The 18,548-nt window shown below is 45.0% G+C and overlaps 1 protein-coding gene across 1 annotated transcript in view; it reads right to left on the reverse strand.

Annotated features, from left to right (window-relative positions):
* The window catches only part of LOC126310439 (lachesin-like), a 1,054,486-nt gene that overhangs the window by 83,856 nt on the left and 952,082 nt on the right, over nucleotides 1-18,548 (reverse strand). The window contains exon 5 of the mRNA XM_049992112.1: nucleotides 10,468-10,675. Within this exon, the coding sequence (XP_049848069.1) occupies nucleotides 10,468-10,675 (208 nt within the window). The remainder of the gene's footprint in view (nucleotides 1-10,467; nucleotides 10,676-18,548) is intronic.

The following is an 18,548-nucleotide window of genomic DNA, read 5'->3' on the forward strand; positions in this document are numbered from 1 at the left end:
GAGAGAGAGAGAGAGAGAGAGAGAGAGCAGTACGGAATAGACACTATTGATGAGGAGCAGCAAAATGCAGTGCACAGAGCTTTCGCTAGCACTTTAATCACGTATGAAGAGTTAAGTTCGCAATCACAAGTACGGAGAAACTCCGTTAGTGAAATGCAATCTTAAGTAGTTTTCCATCGATAGCGTTAAATACTCTTAAGTTTAAAGCACTTCCCTTGGTAATTCTACTGTGGCTAGAATCGTTCTGCTTGCATCTGTCCCACCCATTTCGGCACCCCTAAACATTCGTTTATTTTGGTGGAGTTCGCGTTAACTTGGCTCTTTGTATCCGCTTGGGGACGCCCGCTCGCCAGTTGAACTGTAGTTTGGGAAGGGAGAAGCTTAACAGGAAAAGTTGTTCCCGATCCGCCACGGCGACGCTCCAGCCAAGAAAAGAGGTGGAGGTGGGGTGAAGGTGAGCGGGTGGGGGAGGGGGTGGGGGACAGGGGTGCGTGAACTCAACAATACCTGGCCGGCGAGGAAATCCTTCCCCTAAGAATCTGTCACAGACCGCGAGCACGGAAACGCTGCGCCAGCAGATCGCCCGTAGGCTTTTTCTGTGACGACAAATCCGATTAAAGACTATTTATGTCCCTCAGATTATTGTGTTCGTGAACAAAACATTGTAAAGAAGTCGCAGTTTAAGAGTAATGCAGTTACTCGGCGTAATTCCATCTAGCAAGTTGCTAGAACACGCAATCCGAAGCGGACTATGCGCGACGCAGCTCTGTGACAGAATTTTCCCTTCGTCAGCTTCGTATAAACGAATTACACGGTGAACGTCATGTTACGTCCGCAGTTGTGCAGTGCTGTAACGCACGGTGGCAAAGAATTTACGTAACGCAGCGTTGACTTCACAATTCAGATGAAATTCTATTTCAGAGGGCGTAGAACGTCAAACGGGTCGACTTGGAGCAAGAGAGGCACCACAGGACATTTTAACTTCCAGTGTCTATACTTTTACAAGTAAATTCATAAAACCTTGCCAGCATGACCAGGAAGGATTCACGATTCACACTGATAGCAGTGTGAATTTTTTCACATGTGAACTTTCATCATTTTTGCACATACTATTGGCTGCATTTTTTGCTATAGGTAAGAGAGAGTCTCCCATGAATTTTGCACGGCATACAAACCATATTTAGAGGTGTGATTCTTGAGTTTCTCCCGGCGTATTTGATAATCAAAATATCCACGGGTGTACTGCCGGTCTATAGTGTCCAACGGGCACAATATTTCGGCGATCAAACATGTCGCTAGGTGAACTGACGGACTGAGCTCCTGTGAACATGCCGGCACGGAGATCCGTACGCTATGACTGCTCAGGGGGAACTGGGTTCGGTCGCGGCGGCGGCCGATTTAAATACCCTCCGCCCGTGGCGCGCTCCCTCCGCCGTCCGCGCCCCGCGCCACGGTAGCGCGGTGAAACAGATTGCGACGGCGTCTGAGATGACGTCGGTGTGATGGCTCTTTCCGCCGTGGTCGTCACAACTATGCGTTTGCTCGATTTACTCTTGATTAACCCAATCGCTGGCTCCCAAGCCTTGCTAAGATTATAGCCACAGTCACGGTTTATGAGGTCGTCATTGGTGCGAATTTCGATGGCCTCTCTAACAACGCTGTCCCAGTATCTCGACGTCTGTACCAGAATCCTCGTGCGGTCATACTCCATAGCGTGATTTTCCGACAAACAATGTTCAGCGACCGCCGACTTGCTCGGATACGTCAGTCGAGTGTGCCTCTGGTGTTCTCGGCATCGATCCTTGACGATACGCATCGTCTGACCAATATACGACTTGCCACATTGACACGGAATCTGGTACACGCCGGCCTTCCTCAAACCGAGGTCATCTTTGGCGCTCCCCACCAATGCACGAATTTTATTCGGAGGACAAAACACAGTTCCGACCCGGCGTTTCTTCAGAATGCGGGCGATTTTCCCCGAGAGTGCGCCTGTGTGTGGAATAAATGCAGTGCCTACCTCCTACCTCGTGACTTCATCCATCTCAACAGGTTGTGCTGCAGTGGTTTGGCGGAGAGCACGTTGGATCTGCCACTCTGAGTACCCATTTTTTCGTAACACAGTTCTCAGATGTTCCAATTCCTGGGGTAGACTTTCTGTGTCAGAGATAGTGCGCGCCCTATGTACTAGAGTTTTTAGTACCCCATTCCTCTGTGAAGGGTGGTGGCAACTGTCTGCGTTTTGGTTATTGTTACAAGGCCATATCAGTCAATCATCCAGACTGTTGCCCCTGCAACTACTGAAAAGGCTGCTGCCCCTCTTCAGGAAAAACACGTTTGTCTGGCCTCTCAACAGATACCCCTCTGTTGTGGTTGCACCTACGGTACGGCTATTTGTATCGCTGAGGCACGCAAGCCTCCCCACCAACGGCAAGGTCCATGGTTCATGGGTTCTCTGTCTATCGCATAGAAAGCTTTGATGCACTTCACTCCGAGCTTAATTCCCATTTTCGATAAAACTTATTTCCTGCTTTGTACCCCATAATTAAAACATGAAATTGCATCATAAACACTAATAGCAACTACATTTCTTTCTACAAAAATTGTTTTTGCCGATCTTTCATATACACATGGGTTAAAACTTTCATTTGAGTTTTGGGGTATCGCTATGAAGACATATCTTCAATAAGTTTACATTTGCAACGTCCCTGAATGTAGGTTTGAGGGCTTCCATAAGAGCAGCTAATAGATAACTACTGTGATGGTATTCTTAACTTACTTATGACAGAATAATGTTGTGCAAAGGGGTGTAAACTTAACCCCAAATAACGTGCCTTGTAATCTCTAGAATATATATGTTTTATACATAAAACTATTCAGGAAGATGTGTGCTACAAAACAGGCATATTTTTGAAAAATGGATTTTTTTAAATTTTTGATATCCTACACCCCCCCCCCCTTTAAATTCATCTGTGAGAAAAAGACCTCAGGGGAAGAGACTTACACCTGATTCAAAAAGTATTTGATCTACTCTTGAAGGGCAGCGTTATCAGCACCTGACAGAGTATAGAAGAGACCGCATATTTGATTTGGCCGGCTGGACGAATCGGACAATATCCAGATTTTTGGGGCGTTCGGATGTCACACTGGTTCAAATAGCTCTGAGCATTATGGGACTTAACATATGAGGTCATCAGTCACCTAGACTTAGAACTACGTAAACCTAACTAACCTAAGGACATCACACACATCCATCCACGAGGCAGGATTCGAACCTTCGACCATAGCGGTCGCGCGGTTCCAGACTGAAGCTCCTAGAACCGCTCGGACACAACGGCCGGCGATGTGACAGTGGTCCGATGTTGGATTGCAAAGGAAAGTGAGGCTGGCAAACTCGTCTTCAAGATGTCGGTCGACCACTGTGACCACCGTACGGGAGGATCGCCGTTGTGGGCACCAAAAACCTTGTTACCCTGTCTCATCTGCCCCTGCCATCCGAGAGTAAGTAATGGACTCCCTGCAAAATTCTGTATCGTCCAGTCTTGTTCATCGGATACTAGAAGCAGCCAGACTAGCGAGTTATCGTCCCTTATGTAGGCTGCTGTCAACGCCACAACACAAACGGCTGCGTTTTGAGTGATGCCCTGACCATTAATCATGGATTTACGAAGCACAGTATCACATTTCCAGCAATGAATCGCGTTCCTGCACTACCCAGATGACGATTGTCCATTAGCATGGCGCCGAGGCACAGTGGTGATACTCCTGGCGTCTCGATTTGCAGAGCCAAACGGTATGACTTGAGGCCACGGCAATGCTCATCCTCGCATGGTCCTTGTCTGAAACGTCTGCGTTGAGTCGTGGGGGAATCGCTGGCGCCAATGATTCTCTATCTACACTATATGATTAAACGTATCCGGACACCTTGCCGAAAATGACTTAAAAGTTCGTGGCGCCCTCCATCGTTAATGCTGGAATTCAATATGGTCTTGGCCCATTAGTGAAGCTTCCAATCTCGCAGGCATACATTCAATCAGGTGCTGGAAGGTTTCTTAAGGATTGGCTGCCCATTCTTCACGGACTGCTGCACTGAGGAGAGGTATCGATGTTGATCGCAGAGTTCTGTCACGAAGTCGGCGTTCCGAAACATCCCAAAGCTGTTCTATAGGTTTCAGGTTAGAGATCTGTGCAGGCCAGAACATTACAGGGATGTTATTGTCATGTAACCACTCCGCGACAGGCCGTGCATTATGATCGGGTGCTCGACAGTGTTGAAAGATGCAGTCGCCATCCCCGAATTGCTCTTGAAAGTGGAAAGCAAGAAGGTGCTTAAAACATCAATGTAGGCCAGTGCTGTGAAGTGCCAGGCAAAACAAGCTCTGAGCACTATGAAACTTAACATCTGAGGTCATCAGTCCAGTAGAACTTAGAACTACTTAAACCTAACTAACGTAAATACCACACACTCATCCATGCCCGAGGCAGGATTCGAACCTGCGACTGTAGCAGTCCCACGGTTCCGGACTGAAGCGGCTAGAACCGCTCGGCCACAGCGGCCGGCGCCACGCAAAACAACAAGGGGTGCAAGCCCCCTCCAAGAAAAACACAACCACATAATACAGGGTGTTTCAAAAATGACCGGTATATTTGAAACGGCATTAAAAACTAAACGAGCAGCGATAGAAATACACCGTTTGTTGTAATATGCTTGGGACAATAGTACATTTTCAGGCAGACAAAATTTCTAAATTATAGTAGTTACAATTGTCAACAACAGATGGCGCTGCGGTCTGGGAAACTCTATAGTACGATATTTTCCACATATCCACCATGCGTAGCAATAATATGGTGTAGTCTCTGAATGAAATTACCCGAAACCTTTGACAACGTGTCTGGCGGAATGGCTTCACATGCAGATGAGATGTGCTGCTTCAGCTGTTCAATTGTTTCTGGATTCTGGCGGTACACCTGGTCTTTCAAGTGTCCCCACAGAAAGACGTTACAGGGGTTCATGTCTGGCGAATAGGGAGGCCAATCCACGCCGCCTCCTGTATGTTTCGGATAGCCCGAAGCAATCACACGATCATCGAAATATTCATTCAGGAAATTAAAGACGTCGGCCGTGCGATGTGGCCGGGCACCATCTTTCATAAACCAGGAGGTGTTCGCAGTGTCGTCTAAGGCAGTTTGTACCGCCACAAATTCACGAAGAATGTCCAGATAGCGTGATGCAGTAATCGTTTCGGATCTGAAAAATGGGCCAATGATTCCTTTGGAAGAAATGGCGGCCCAGACCAGTACTTCTTGAGGATGCAGGGACAATGGGACTGCAACATGGGGCTTTTCGGTTCCCCATATGCGCCAGTTCTGTTTATTGACGAATCTGTCGAGGTAAAAATAAGCTTCGTCAGTAAACCAAATGCTGCCCACATGCATATCGCCATCATCAATCCTGTGCACTATATCGTTAGCGAATGTCTCTTGTGCAGCAATAGTAGCGGCGCTGAGGGGTTGCGTGTTTGAATTTTGTATGGATAGAGGTGTAAACACTGGCGCATGAGACGATACGTGGACGTTGGCGTCATTTGGACCGCAGCTGCAACACGGCGAACGGAAACCCGAGGCCACTGTTGGATCACCTGCTTCACTAGCTGCGCATTGCCCTCTGTGGTTGCCGTACGCGGTCGCCCTACCTTTCCAGCACGTTCATCCGTCACGTTCCCAGTCCGTTGAAATTTTTCAAACAGATCCTTTATTGTATCACTTTTCGGTCCTTTGGTTACATTAAACCTCCGTTGAAAACTTCGTCTTGTTGCAACAACACTGTGTTCTAGGCGGTGGAATTCCAACACCAGAAAAATCCTCTGTTCTAAGGAATAAACCATGTTGTCCACAGCACACTTGCACGTTGTGAACAGCACACGCTTACAGCAGAAACACGACGTACAGAATGCCGCACCCACAGACTGCGTTGTCTTCTATATCTTTCACATCACCTGCAGCGCCATCTGTTGTTGAAAATTGTAACTACTGTAATTTCGAAAGTTTGTCCACCTGAAAATGTACTGTTGTCCCAAGTATATTGCAACAAACGGTGTACTTCTATCGCTGCTCGTTTAGTTTTTATTGCCGTTACAAATATACCGGTCATTTTTGAAACACCCTGTAGATACCTAGATGAATGACACACGAGAATGGAAGGAGTGTAGAAGATGCTAAATACTGGACGATCCTTTCGAGTGAATGATCACAAACAAAACAAAAAAAGAATACATGCAAAACAGTGGTTAAGAAGAATTGTACATACGAGTAAGAAGTTTTGAAAATAAGAGAGAGAAGAGAAAGTTTAACTGGTATTCAAGATTTACTGGAAATGAACTGCTGGAGTCTCAAGATTGGACTGCATCAGAATAGAGGAATAAGGAAAGTGATGGAAGTGGAACAGAACGTAACGGGAACTACTGAGAGCAACACATTACGATGGTAGGGATGTTTAAAATGAATTAATGATAGGGGCAAGGAAAGGTACGGAGGTGGAACCCAGAAGAAAAAAAGGACACTAATTCTGCCGCCTAGATACTAGACGACGGATGACAGTCGTAAACAGGCACGCGTGAAACTACAGGAAAACAGAAGGAAAAATCTCCAATTAACACGGGTTCGCAAACAGGCCATTTGGGAAATAATTGTGAATGTGCCACCAATGACTTCAGTATGATGGTTCAAATGGTTCAAATGGCTCTGATTACTATGCGACTTAACTTCTGAGGTCATCAGTCGCCTAGAACTTAGAACTAATTAAACCTAACTAACCTAAGGACATCACACACGCCCATGCCCGACGGAGGATTCGAAGCGCCTAGAACCGCACGGCCACAACGGCCGGCTCATTATGATGCATTGTGTTAGTACAAATGTATTAGAAGTCTAAAATTTTCTATAAATTTCACGCATGACGCCCCGTACCAAGAAATACAACTTTGCTTCAGAACGCTGTGTGTTACCATTTGCTGCACACTCGTTTCTGTTAAAGAAGGTGTGCAAGGTGTCGTCGCGTCTCTGCCTCTGAGTTTCGAATTCTTTCATAAACTCCAAGATTTTCTAGTAAATCTTGACTGGACTGTATAAATCGCTGCTCTAGTTCTTCTGCCATATCAATGGCAGTGCTTGCACACTTCGCATCTGAGGTGACCTCAGACAGAAAAATCAGTGTGATTCGCGTCAGATAACCTTTGAGACCAAGGTACAGGTGCTTCTCGACCTATACATCTTGGACAGTGTTGGCGTCTTAGATGCCTCACATCAGAAGGAAAATGTGTCGCTGCCCAACCATTCATCTGCTACATTCTTGAAGTAGGGGTATGTGTGACACTGAAACACAGTTCTATAGAAACTTAATGGTAAAAGTTACATGTCAAATACATTTGCATCAACTAAGATAATACTTAACACTAAAGACAGTTTCGGCTCGCAATCATACATTATCACAGCAAGAGACCCATGTGTACAAGCCGTTTTTACTTCCATTATCTTATCGTGTACTTTTTCTTGTATCAGTTTTCACTATTAATACATGGTATATATATATATATATATATATATATATATATATATATATATATACTCCTGGAAATTGAAATAAGAACACCGTGAATTCATTGTCCCAGGAAGGGGAAACTTTATTGACACATTCCTGGGGTCAGATACATCACATGATCACACTGACAGAACCACAGGCACATAGACACAGGCAACAGAGCATGCACAATGTTGGCACTAGTACAGTGTATATCCACCTTTCGCAGCAATGCAGGCTGCTATTCTCCCATGGAGACGATCGTAGAGATGCTGGATGTAGTCCTGTGGAACGGCTTGCCATGCCATTTCCACCTGGCGCCTCAGTTGGACCAGCGTTCGTGCTGGACGTGCACACCGCGTGAGCCGACGCTTCATCCAGTCTCAAACATGCTCAATGGGGGACACATCCGGAGATCTTGCTGGCCAGGGTAGTTGACTTACACCTTCTAGAGCACGTTGGGTGGCACGGGATACATGCGGACGTGCATTGTCCTCTTGGAACAGCCAGTTCCCTTGCCGGTCTAGGAATGGTAGAACGATGGGTTCGATGACAGTTTGGATGTACCGTGTACTATTCAGTGTCCCCTCGACGATCACCAGAGGTGTACGGCCAGTGTAGGAGATCGCTCCCCACACCATGATGCTGGGTGTTGGCCCTGTGTGCCTCGGTCGTATGCAGTCCTGATTGTGGCGCTCACCTGCACGGCGCCAAACACGCATACGACCATCATTGGCACCAAGGCAGAAGCGACTCTCATCGCTGAAGACGACACGTCTCCATTCGTCCCTCCATTCACGCCTGTCGCGACACCACTGGAGGCGGGCTGCACGATGTTGGGACGTGAGCGGAAGACGGCCTAACGGTGTGCGGGACCGTAGCCCAGCTTCATGGAGACGGTTGCGAATGGTCCTCGCCGATACCCCAGGAGCAACAGTGTCCCTAATTTGCTGGGAAGTGGCGGTGCGGTCTCCTACGGCACTGCGTAGGATCCTACGGTGTTGGCGTGCATCCGTGCGTCGCTGCGGTCCGGTCCCAGGTCGACGGGCACGTGCACCTTCCGCCGACCACTGGCGACAACATCGATGTACTGTGGAGACCTCACGCCCCACGTGTTGAGCAATTTGGCGGTACGTCCACCAGGCCTCCCGCATGCCCACTATACGCCCTCGCTCAAAGTCCGTCAACTGCACATACGGTTCACGTCCACGCTGTCGCGGCATGCTACTAATGTTAAAGACTGCGATGGAGATCCGTATGCCACGGCAACCTGGCTGACACTGACGGCGGCGGTGCACAAATGCTGCGCAGCTAGCGCCATTCGACGACCAACACCGCGGTTCCTGGTGTGTCCGCTGTGCCGTGCGTGTGATCATTGCTTGTACAGCCCTCTTTCAGTGTCCGGAGCAAGTATGGTGGGCCTGACACACCGGTGTCAATGTGTTCTTTTTTCCATTTCCAGGAGTATATATATATATATATATATATATATATATATATATATATATATATATATATATATATATATATATATATTCTGACATGAGGAATGTTGTTGTGATGCCTCGTGTAAGGAGGAGAAATGCGTACCATCACGTTTATATATATATATATATATATATATATATATATATATATATATATACAAAAAGATACGGCCAAACTTTCAGGAAACATCCCTCACACACAAATAAAGAAAAGATGTTACGTGGACATGTGTCCGGAAACGCTTAATTCCCATGTTAGAGCTCATTTTAGTTTCTTCCACCTACGCTCAATGGAGCACGTTATCATGATTTCATACGGGATACTCTACCTGTGCTGCTAGAACATGTGCCTTTACAAGTACGGCACAACATGTGGTTCATGCACGATGGAGCTCCTGCACATTTCTGTCGAAGTGTTCGTACGCTTCTCAACAACAGATTCGGTGACCAATGGATTGTTAGAGGCGGACCAATTCCATGGCCTTCACGCTCTCCCGATCTCAACCCTCTTGACTTTCATTTATGAGGGCATTTGAAAGCTCTTGTCTACGCAACCCCGGTAATAAATGTAGAGACTCTTCGTGCTCGTATTGTGGACGGCTGTGATACAATACGCCATTCTCCAGGGCTGCATGAGCGCATCAGGGATTCTATGCGACGGAGGGTGGATGCATGTATCCTCTCTAACGGAGGACATTTTGAACATTTCTTGTAACAAAGTGTTTGAAGTCCCGCAGGTACGTTCTGTTGCTGTGTGTTTCCATTCCATGATTAATGTGATTTGAAGAGCAGTAATCTGTAACATGGAAAGTAAGCGTTTACGGACACATGTCCACATAACGTATTTTCTTTCTTTGTGTGTGAGGAATGTTTCCTGAAAGTTTGGCCGTACCTTTTTGTAACACCCTGTTGCAGAGGATGATGTACTGAGAAATAATTGTTAAGAAAATATTCGATACATTGTACCGTTTTTGAGTTGTTTAACATTGAAGATAGCCAATCAGGTCATTGCTGGTGCAAACTCAAGCAATGCTTGCACTGTGGAGCCGTCAGTTACACTTATTTAAATACTCACTGCCGCTAAAATACACCTGTTGGTAAATGATAAATTTAAGCTAGGCCAGTAAAAGCTACGTTTGCTCGGTTTGAGAAAACCGAACGAAGTACGCGAATGGAAACACTGTCTCTAGCAGGCTGCTTGAATCTTCATGTGTGACGACCTGAACGGCTAACTACAGAGCTAAGTAATTCGGAAACGGCGCTCTCAGCACAAACTCCCCTGCAACACCCATACAAGCTCTTTTGACAGTTTCTGACCGCGCTGTATACTACATCGCGTGCTGCAAGTAACAGTTGTGAGTTCCACAGAAAAGTAAATGACAAGTGGGAGGTAGTGGTACTCACCGACCACCTGCAGGTATCCCTGGCGACTGCGCATGGGGTCGGTGTTGAGCTGGCACATGTACCAGCCGCGGTCCGACTCGTGCACGTCGCGCACGCGCAGCAGCCACGAGCGGTGGTCGCCGTGCGACAGCGAGATGCGCGGGTTCTGCGTGATCACGTGCTGGTGGATCGACAGGATGGTCTGCGTGTCCACGCGCACCCACGCCACCTGCAAAGCGCAGCGGGTATGCAGTCACGTGCCACGCCAGCGGCTGTGGCCTTTGCGGCAGACGGGAACAACCGAAGGATAACTTCCGTAGACTACAAATTTTATCTTTCTTGGGCGCTTAAAAGATAAGTAATTAATAATGGAAAAAAGCTTGAGAGGGTAATAAGAACCAGGCAATGTATGACATGAAATGAGTAAATATTGTAAAAACCTACTTCACTCTATTGTACGCTACTGGACATTAAAATTGCTACACCACGAAGATGAAAATTTAACCGACTGGAAAAAAATGTAGCGATATGCAAATTATTAGCTTTCCAGAGCATTCACACAAGGTTGGCGCCGGTGGCGACACCTACAACGTGCTGACATGAGGAAAGTTGTTGTGATGCCTCGTGTAAGGAGGAGAAATGCGTACCATCACGTTTACGATTTTGATAAAGGTGGTTTCAGGTGGGTAATAGGGAGCGCCGTGCTGGATCCCAACGGCCTCGTATCAATAGCAGTCGAGATGACAGGCTTCTTATCCGCATGGTTGTAACGGATCGCGCAGTTAGTTCTCGAGCGCTGAGTCAACAGATGGGGACGTTTTCAAGACAACAACCATCTGCACGAACAGTTGGACAACGTTTGCAGCAGCATGGACTATCAGCTCGGAGAACGTGGCAGCGGTTACCCTTGACGCTGCATCACAGACAGGAGCGCGTGCGATGGTGTACTCAACGACGAATCTGAGTGCACGAATGGGAAAACGTCACATTTTCGGATGAATCAAGGTTCCGTTTACAGCATCGTGATGGTCGCATCCGTGTTTGGCGACATCGCGGTAAAAGCACATTGGAAGTGTGTATTCGTCATCGCCATACTGGCGTATCACCCGGTGTGATGATATGGGGTATCATTGCTTACACGTCTCGGTCACCTCTTATTCGCATTAACGGCACTTTGAACAGTGGAAGTTACATTTCAGCTGTGTTACGACCTGTGGCTCTACGCTTCATTCAAACCTTGCGAAACCGTACATTTCAGCAGGATAATTCACGACCGCATGTTGCAGGTCCTGTACGGGCGTTTCTGGATACAGAAAATGTTCGACTGCTGCCCTGGCCAGCACATTCTCCAGATCTCTTACCAACTGAAAACGTCTGGTCAATGGTGGCCGAGCAACTGGCTCGTCACAATACGCCAGTCACTACTCTTGATGAACTGTGGTATCGTGTTGAAGCTGTTTGACTCAATGCCCAGGCGTATCAAGGCCGTTATTATGGCCAGAGGTGGTTGTGCTGGGTACTGATTTCTCAGTACCAATGCACCAAATTGCGTGAAAATGTAATCACATGTCAGTTCTAGTATAATATATTTGTCCAATTAATGACCAGTAGTGTACCTTTATACGTTGTAATGCAGCAGGAAGTTCTATCACTTCGCACTAGCGCTCACGGCGTACCGCATCTTCCCGATGTAAGAGTGCTGTGTGCACAGGGTCCCTCTAAGTGTGCCCCTCGTTAACTGGCTTTGAATCTAAGAAGTGTTTCTCTGGTGTTCGAAGTGAAGCCTGATTTCTGCCGACTTGAGACACTGTTAGAAGAGACGCACACGGTACACTGCATTTGAGGAAACTTCAGCCAGAACACTTTACAGTCTGAACCGATGGGCTAGTTGCAAACCGATGGCAGCTGAGAGTATGCTACCACGAGCGGAAAACCAAAGAAAACTTAATCCGGTAAGAAAGTTAAAAAAAAAAGAAAAACACGCTTTGAGCTTTCCTATCTATCAAGTCTGAGTCATTTGTGTGTTACTGCACGTGGTGATTAGAAGCGCAAACTTCAGGTTACTTTTAATGGCCAGGCATCATTTGCTCTCTCAGTTTCTTTGCAGTGCCGTCTGACTCTGATTATATTTTCAGTTGTAATGGTTACAGATCCCCTGCGAGGATAAAGGAAAATTGTGTGCTAGACTATGGCTGGCTTTGCTGGCCTTACAGGCACACATCGTTATAAGACGGAGCTCTACCACTCTTTATTGCCATTGGGTTTAAGAAGTGTTTCTATGTAATTTTAATGGATCCTTTTGTTAGCAGGTTTAAGGATTTATAAATTTTCTTTTTTGAGAATTCCGAAAGCTTTGTTACTGTCCGTATTCACATTTTTTTTATCGTGTGTGTTTTATCTGTTTCCAGGCGTTACAAGTGTTTGTCAAATGCTGTAGTTGCCAGTTACGGAGCTAAGAGTCATACTGGAGGTTTCATGCCTTAAAAAAGAACAAATTCAGTGTGAGTTAAAGCTTCGTTGCTGGATGGCTTTGTGGCATGATGGGTCCCCACTACATGCCAATGCGGCCAACATCGGAAGGATAGATGCTGCCGTCCGTGTTCGTTCCACCTTACTCTCTGATCAGTAGGAGAAAACTGAGATCGAAGAATCCAGTAGCCCGTCTTGAGCTCAGAATTACCGGGCTCATGTACGGATTAATAATCTGTGTAATCGAGTCCAAAATTTAAATTCAGTAAATACACGGTCGAAACAACTTCTGGCGTTTATGAATTCGAAAATAAGATTTTGCAGTGGAAGGTCCGACTTCATGTATTAAAATGGCAAAGTGTCGGCTGACAGGTTGTTGAATAGTTGTGGTATAGAGAGGTCTAAACGGTGTAAAAAGTTACCTAATCCTATTTTGTCCATTATTCAGTACACTGGTATTTTATCTATTGAAACAGGTAAAACATTTGTTAAACTGTTATAGGTCTCCGTTCGATAAGAACACCATGCCGGTAAACTTCAGATGTATCATTCAGTTATTATTCATGTAATGCGCTTTATCCGTTAGCTCAAGGAAGCTCCAGTCTTCAATTCATGAACGAAGGATCGTGTAGTTGTAAAAGAAGTCTATGAATACAAGTTACTGAATGAGGTTGGATTCTTCCTACACGTGGTCAGAGGGCTTGAATATGGCGTAGTGAAATTACATTCGAAATATGAGATGGCTGAAGATGTTTCCGGATTTACGTTTTACTTGAGTAGAGACGTTGCCGAGGTTTCGTATATTGGAGACACATTAAAATGTTTGTGTGAAAAGTTTGTTCAGGAGAACATATCCAGAAGGGCTAGAAACGAGCTAGTTAACCAGAATTTTGGTTTTTCTGGTACAGACTAGCGATGAAACATTCTTCCAATAAATCTAACAAATTAGGACCGCAATGTCGGCATTGTACTTAAAGGTCATTGAAGCAGAAGCTGTCAGTAATATTTTGGAGGGAATGCGAGCTAAAGATCGTTAACGTATATTGCTTACTGATAAACACGGTAGCTCTTGACAGTTTCTGCATAACTGTGGAGAGCATTAGCTTCAGTGATGAAAAATACAACACAGGGATCAAGTAAAAGAGCCTACATTTAAAACTCATTTTGTCCGAAAATAAGAGTGAGGTGCGACTCGGTACAACAGGAACTGTTATAATTCTAGTAGGACCGGACACCTTGTTGGTAGTTGCGCAGTCCGACGTGAGAGATTTCTAAATATTCGACACCGTAGGACCACTGGTCGTTGTGATTTGTGAAGCGCAGAAGGACGGGGAGGGGGTGGGGGATAGGGAGTTGCCTCTGGAAGGACGTAATAAATTGGGAGCTATTTCTGAGGAATATATTCCATTTGCGTGCGCGGTCATCAACCATGAGCCCATGTGCTCTATTGCTTTTTGGACTAGTGGACCAGTATTCCTGACTTAGGACTATGAGTGGTATCTTAAGCACCGGGATATAAGCAAATTCTCTCCATTGCAACCAGTTATTCTGAAATGTCAGACGGCCAGCGGGTACGTTTTACCATTGGTCGGCTAGGTACACGGTACCGTAGCGTAAGTATGCAGGGTATGTCATAGCCGGCAGTTTTCTTGTTTGTCTCCTACTGTTTTATAAGTTTGGTAGGTTGTATGAAAACCGCTTTGGTACTTTATTATTCTGGCAACAAGTGCAATTTTAAATTTCAGCAGAACAAGATTTATGAATTACATAATCGTAATTGGGCAGAAAGCGCTAATGACTTTCAACATAATTCTGTTGAACTTGATGTTCCTCATTTGAAATAAGTAGAGCCCCCACAAATTTTAAGGATTGTGAACTACATTCCGTATGTATTGGGGGTTACTGATAAAATTCAGTATCAGATTCAGTAGACTGATGATATAGCCGTTACCCCTGTCCCTCCCCCCAGATTATCGACATGTTACTTGCTGAGGGGGTTATTAGGCCAGCCATCTTGCCCTGCGCTTCATCTGTCTATCTGGTACCAAAGGGAACCGGTAAGAGCAGTAGTCCAGTGGTAGAGTATCGTGCTCTCAATCAAAAGCCGTGTTATCTTGCTGCGTTAGATGTTAAACCAAGCCTACCGGCTGGTGCCATTGACGATACGATCCAAATATCTTTTGTACCGATTGGAATTTACTTAAATTCGATCGCATTCTCTTTTGTTTATCAACAGAGGCACGAATATTTCACAGTTATTGCATTTAATTTTTAGTAAACGTAGATTTACGTGGGCAGATCACGTAACTAATGAGGAGGTATTGAATAGAATTGGGGAGAATAGGAGTTTGTGGCACAATTTGACCAGAAGAAGGGATCGGTTCGGAGGACATGTTCTGAGGCATCAAGGTTCAAATGGGAGCACTATGGGACTAAACATCTGTGGTCATCAGTCCCCTAGAACTTAGAACTACTTAAACCTTACTAACCTAAGGACATCACACACATCCATGCCCGAGGCAAGATTCGAACCTGCAACCGTAGCGGTCACGCGGTTCCAGACTGAAGCGCCTAGAACCGCATGACCACACCAGCCGGCTGAGGCATCAAGGGATCACCAATTTAGTACTGGAGGGCAGCGTGGAGGGTAAAAATCGTAGAGGGAGACCAAGAGATGAATACAGTAAGCAGATTCAGAAGGATGTACGCTGCAGTAGGTACTGGGAGATGAAGAAGCTTGCACAGGATAGAGTAACATCGAGAGCTGCATCAAACCAGTCTCACGACCGAACACCACAGAAACAGATTTACGTGTGTTCATATTCCTTATCTTGACGATGTAGTGATGCATAGCAGAACCTTCCAGGAATATTTAGATCATTTACGCCACGTTTTCATTCGACATCAAGAAATTAGTTTATCTGTTAAACAAACTAAAATTAATCTGGCCCACAATGGAATTTCCTGTTTACGTCATTTAGTTTTTGCTGCTAGAACCAAAAGCGCACCAAGGCTATTCAGACCTTTCCTTCAACAAAAAATAAGAAAGGTATTACTCATGTCTAATTTTGCCCCGAGGACCGCGCCCTTGAATCAGCAGCACCGTAAACAAGAAGATTTTCAGTGGACCGATAGACAGCAGGCGGTATTTGATTTTATATAGAGACAGAGGGATGCACGTTGGACAGCAAAAATAAGGTCTCTACAAATGCCCACAAACTTTGATAAACTGTTAAGAATGTACTATAATTCCTATAAAATTCGTATGGGCTTCATTTTCATAACAGATACGTACTACAAAAGAGTTTAACTTGTTAACACAGATAACCTAAATTCATTTTCACGAGAACTTTCTAAAAAGTTCTATCAAAGGTAGTGTCATTTCCATATCGCAATAGTGCATAATGACAAAAAAAAGTTCTGCTTCAAGATATGAGGTAATTATTCTGAAAGTTTTGTCTATAGAGTGAAGTGTTAGCGTATGAATTAGAGTGAGATATATATGGCTGGGGAAGCCAAGAATCACAATTTAATCTCTTGCATTATTCCGAGATGATGTAAAACACACACAACGAAGATTATAAAATGCTAATGAAAGACAAATATTTTGGTTCCGGTCATTCCACTAGCGCTGACAATAACATAAAATACCGTTTCTATCGCACAATTAACGTACAGGAAATCAACTCAATAAATATTCAATTGAGCGTGCCGTTGCTCTCTACTGGCTATTATAAAAGCGTCTCTCGAGAATAATAACACTCTTTAAAAATGCATGACCTGTAGGATGATTTGCAATTTAATCAAGTCGTAGTATAAATTACAGCGGGCTGAAAAAGGCGATTCGCCCATCGTGTATACTTGCATAACGAGCACAATAAGTTTGATAGCGAGGCAACTACCAAAGGTGTCAGAGAAGGTCGTTGACTGATTAAAAAAATCTGATAATTTGTAGCGCTACTCCGAGATTCGGCAGCTGTTTTAACGGAGATCAGACTGGCAGCATTATCCACAAAAATGCACGTCTGGAAGGATGTACGAACGTATGTGTATACGTACGTATTTATGTTCCACATCTTCTGCTACATCACTGGATCTATTTCACGCAAACTTTGCAGACATATCATTTACTGTCTGTGAAGAGTTACTACTGGGGTATGAACCACCCATCTATGAAAGGGGTGGAGGTGAAAAAGTAAAATAGCCCACGACGCAAGAGTACATATACTGCCGTCAGCCAGTATTTGAGAATGAGAGCATGAACTGACTTCGTAGCAGCTGAGGAGAACTCCGCCTACCATCCTCCAAGGAAGCCATGGGTCTGAAGATGGTTATATAAATATAACCAAAACCGGTCACCTATGTTACTGAGACATAAGTGTTGTGACCAAGACTGAGATTTAGTTAAAATATAATACTTTATTGATTACTGTTCCAAAAATGTTTACCAAAAATGGAGAAAGGAAAAACGTTTATAGCTTACTACATTTTCGCTGTTCTTCCAGTAACAATAGCGCATGAACCATGATGTTTTATTTATGACTCTGCTTCTACTGACTGTAATCGTGACAAAATTTGAAAACAGTATTCTATTATATCATTTAACGTATCAGAAAAATTATGTCATTGTGTGATACATAGTTGAAGAGGTATGGTGTCATAAACATTGAGATGTGTGTGAAACTACCGCACCATGCAAGATGTTTAAATTTATTACTTCATTGCTACCAACTCTATTCGCGACACTTCTCGTAGACAATATCCACATCTGCCGATGAATGTACATACAGAAATATATCACTGTACGACACATAGTTCGGGAGAAATGACGCAAAAAAGACTTATATGGGTGAAAACTACTGCTTCATGTACGACGTTTTAATCTGTTACTGCTTGATTACTACGTCTACTGACATCACATTTCTCAGGCTGTAGGTACTTATACCACTAGATGTACGTGAGAAGTTATATCATTGCAATGCACTTAGTTCAGGAGATGCGATGTCCTAAAGATTGAGCTACCCTTAAAATGCAACTCCTGGGCAAAATTCGCTAGACCTATAATTGAAATATGTGTTCAAATATGGTTGAAATTTGTTAAATACGTTTAACGGGTGCATATTCAGCCAAATTTGCGTATAAAAAGCTCATCCAAAGCCCCTGGAAAGTTTTAAATCAAATTTGGTACACTCGTTAGTTATAATGTGGAATGATATGCTGTAGGGGTGGGCGGGTTGGGGGGTGAGCGTGAGAACACTGGCCTGCTACTGGGGTGAGTGTGACAACGTGGAGAGGAGGGAAGGCCGAGGACATGAACTGGCAGCAAGGAGGGAGATAGGCACAAATAGGTGGAGGAGGTGATGGACAGAGATAGGGGAGGAGAAAATGGGCAGAGAGTCAGGAGATGGGCAGAGGGATGAACAGAGGGGTAGAAGGAAATGGACTGAGAAAGTTAAGATAAGAAGATGGAGGGGAAAACGGGAGGAGATGAACAGGGAGACAGGGGAAGAGATGAACAGAGAGTGGGGGTAGGAGGAGATGGAGAGTGGGAACGAGGAGTATATTGACAAAGAAACGTGGAGGAGGATCAGAAGAGGGGGAGGAAGTGGGTAAAGGCGGAAGGAACAGATGAA

The sequence above is a fragment of the Schistocerca gregaria genome, chromosome 1, assembly GCF_023897955.1.
Source record: "Schistocerca gregaria isolate iqSchGreg1 chromosome 1, iqSchGreg1.2, whole genome shotgun sequence".
In the NCBI taxonomy this organism is placed as follows: Eukaryota; Metazoa; Arthropoda; class Insecta; order Orthoptera; family Acrididae; genus Schistocerca; species Schistocerca gregaria.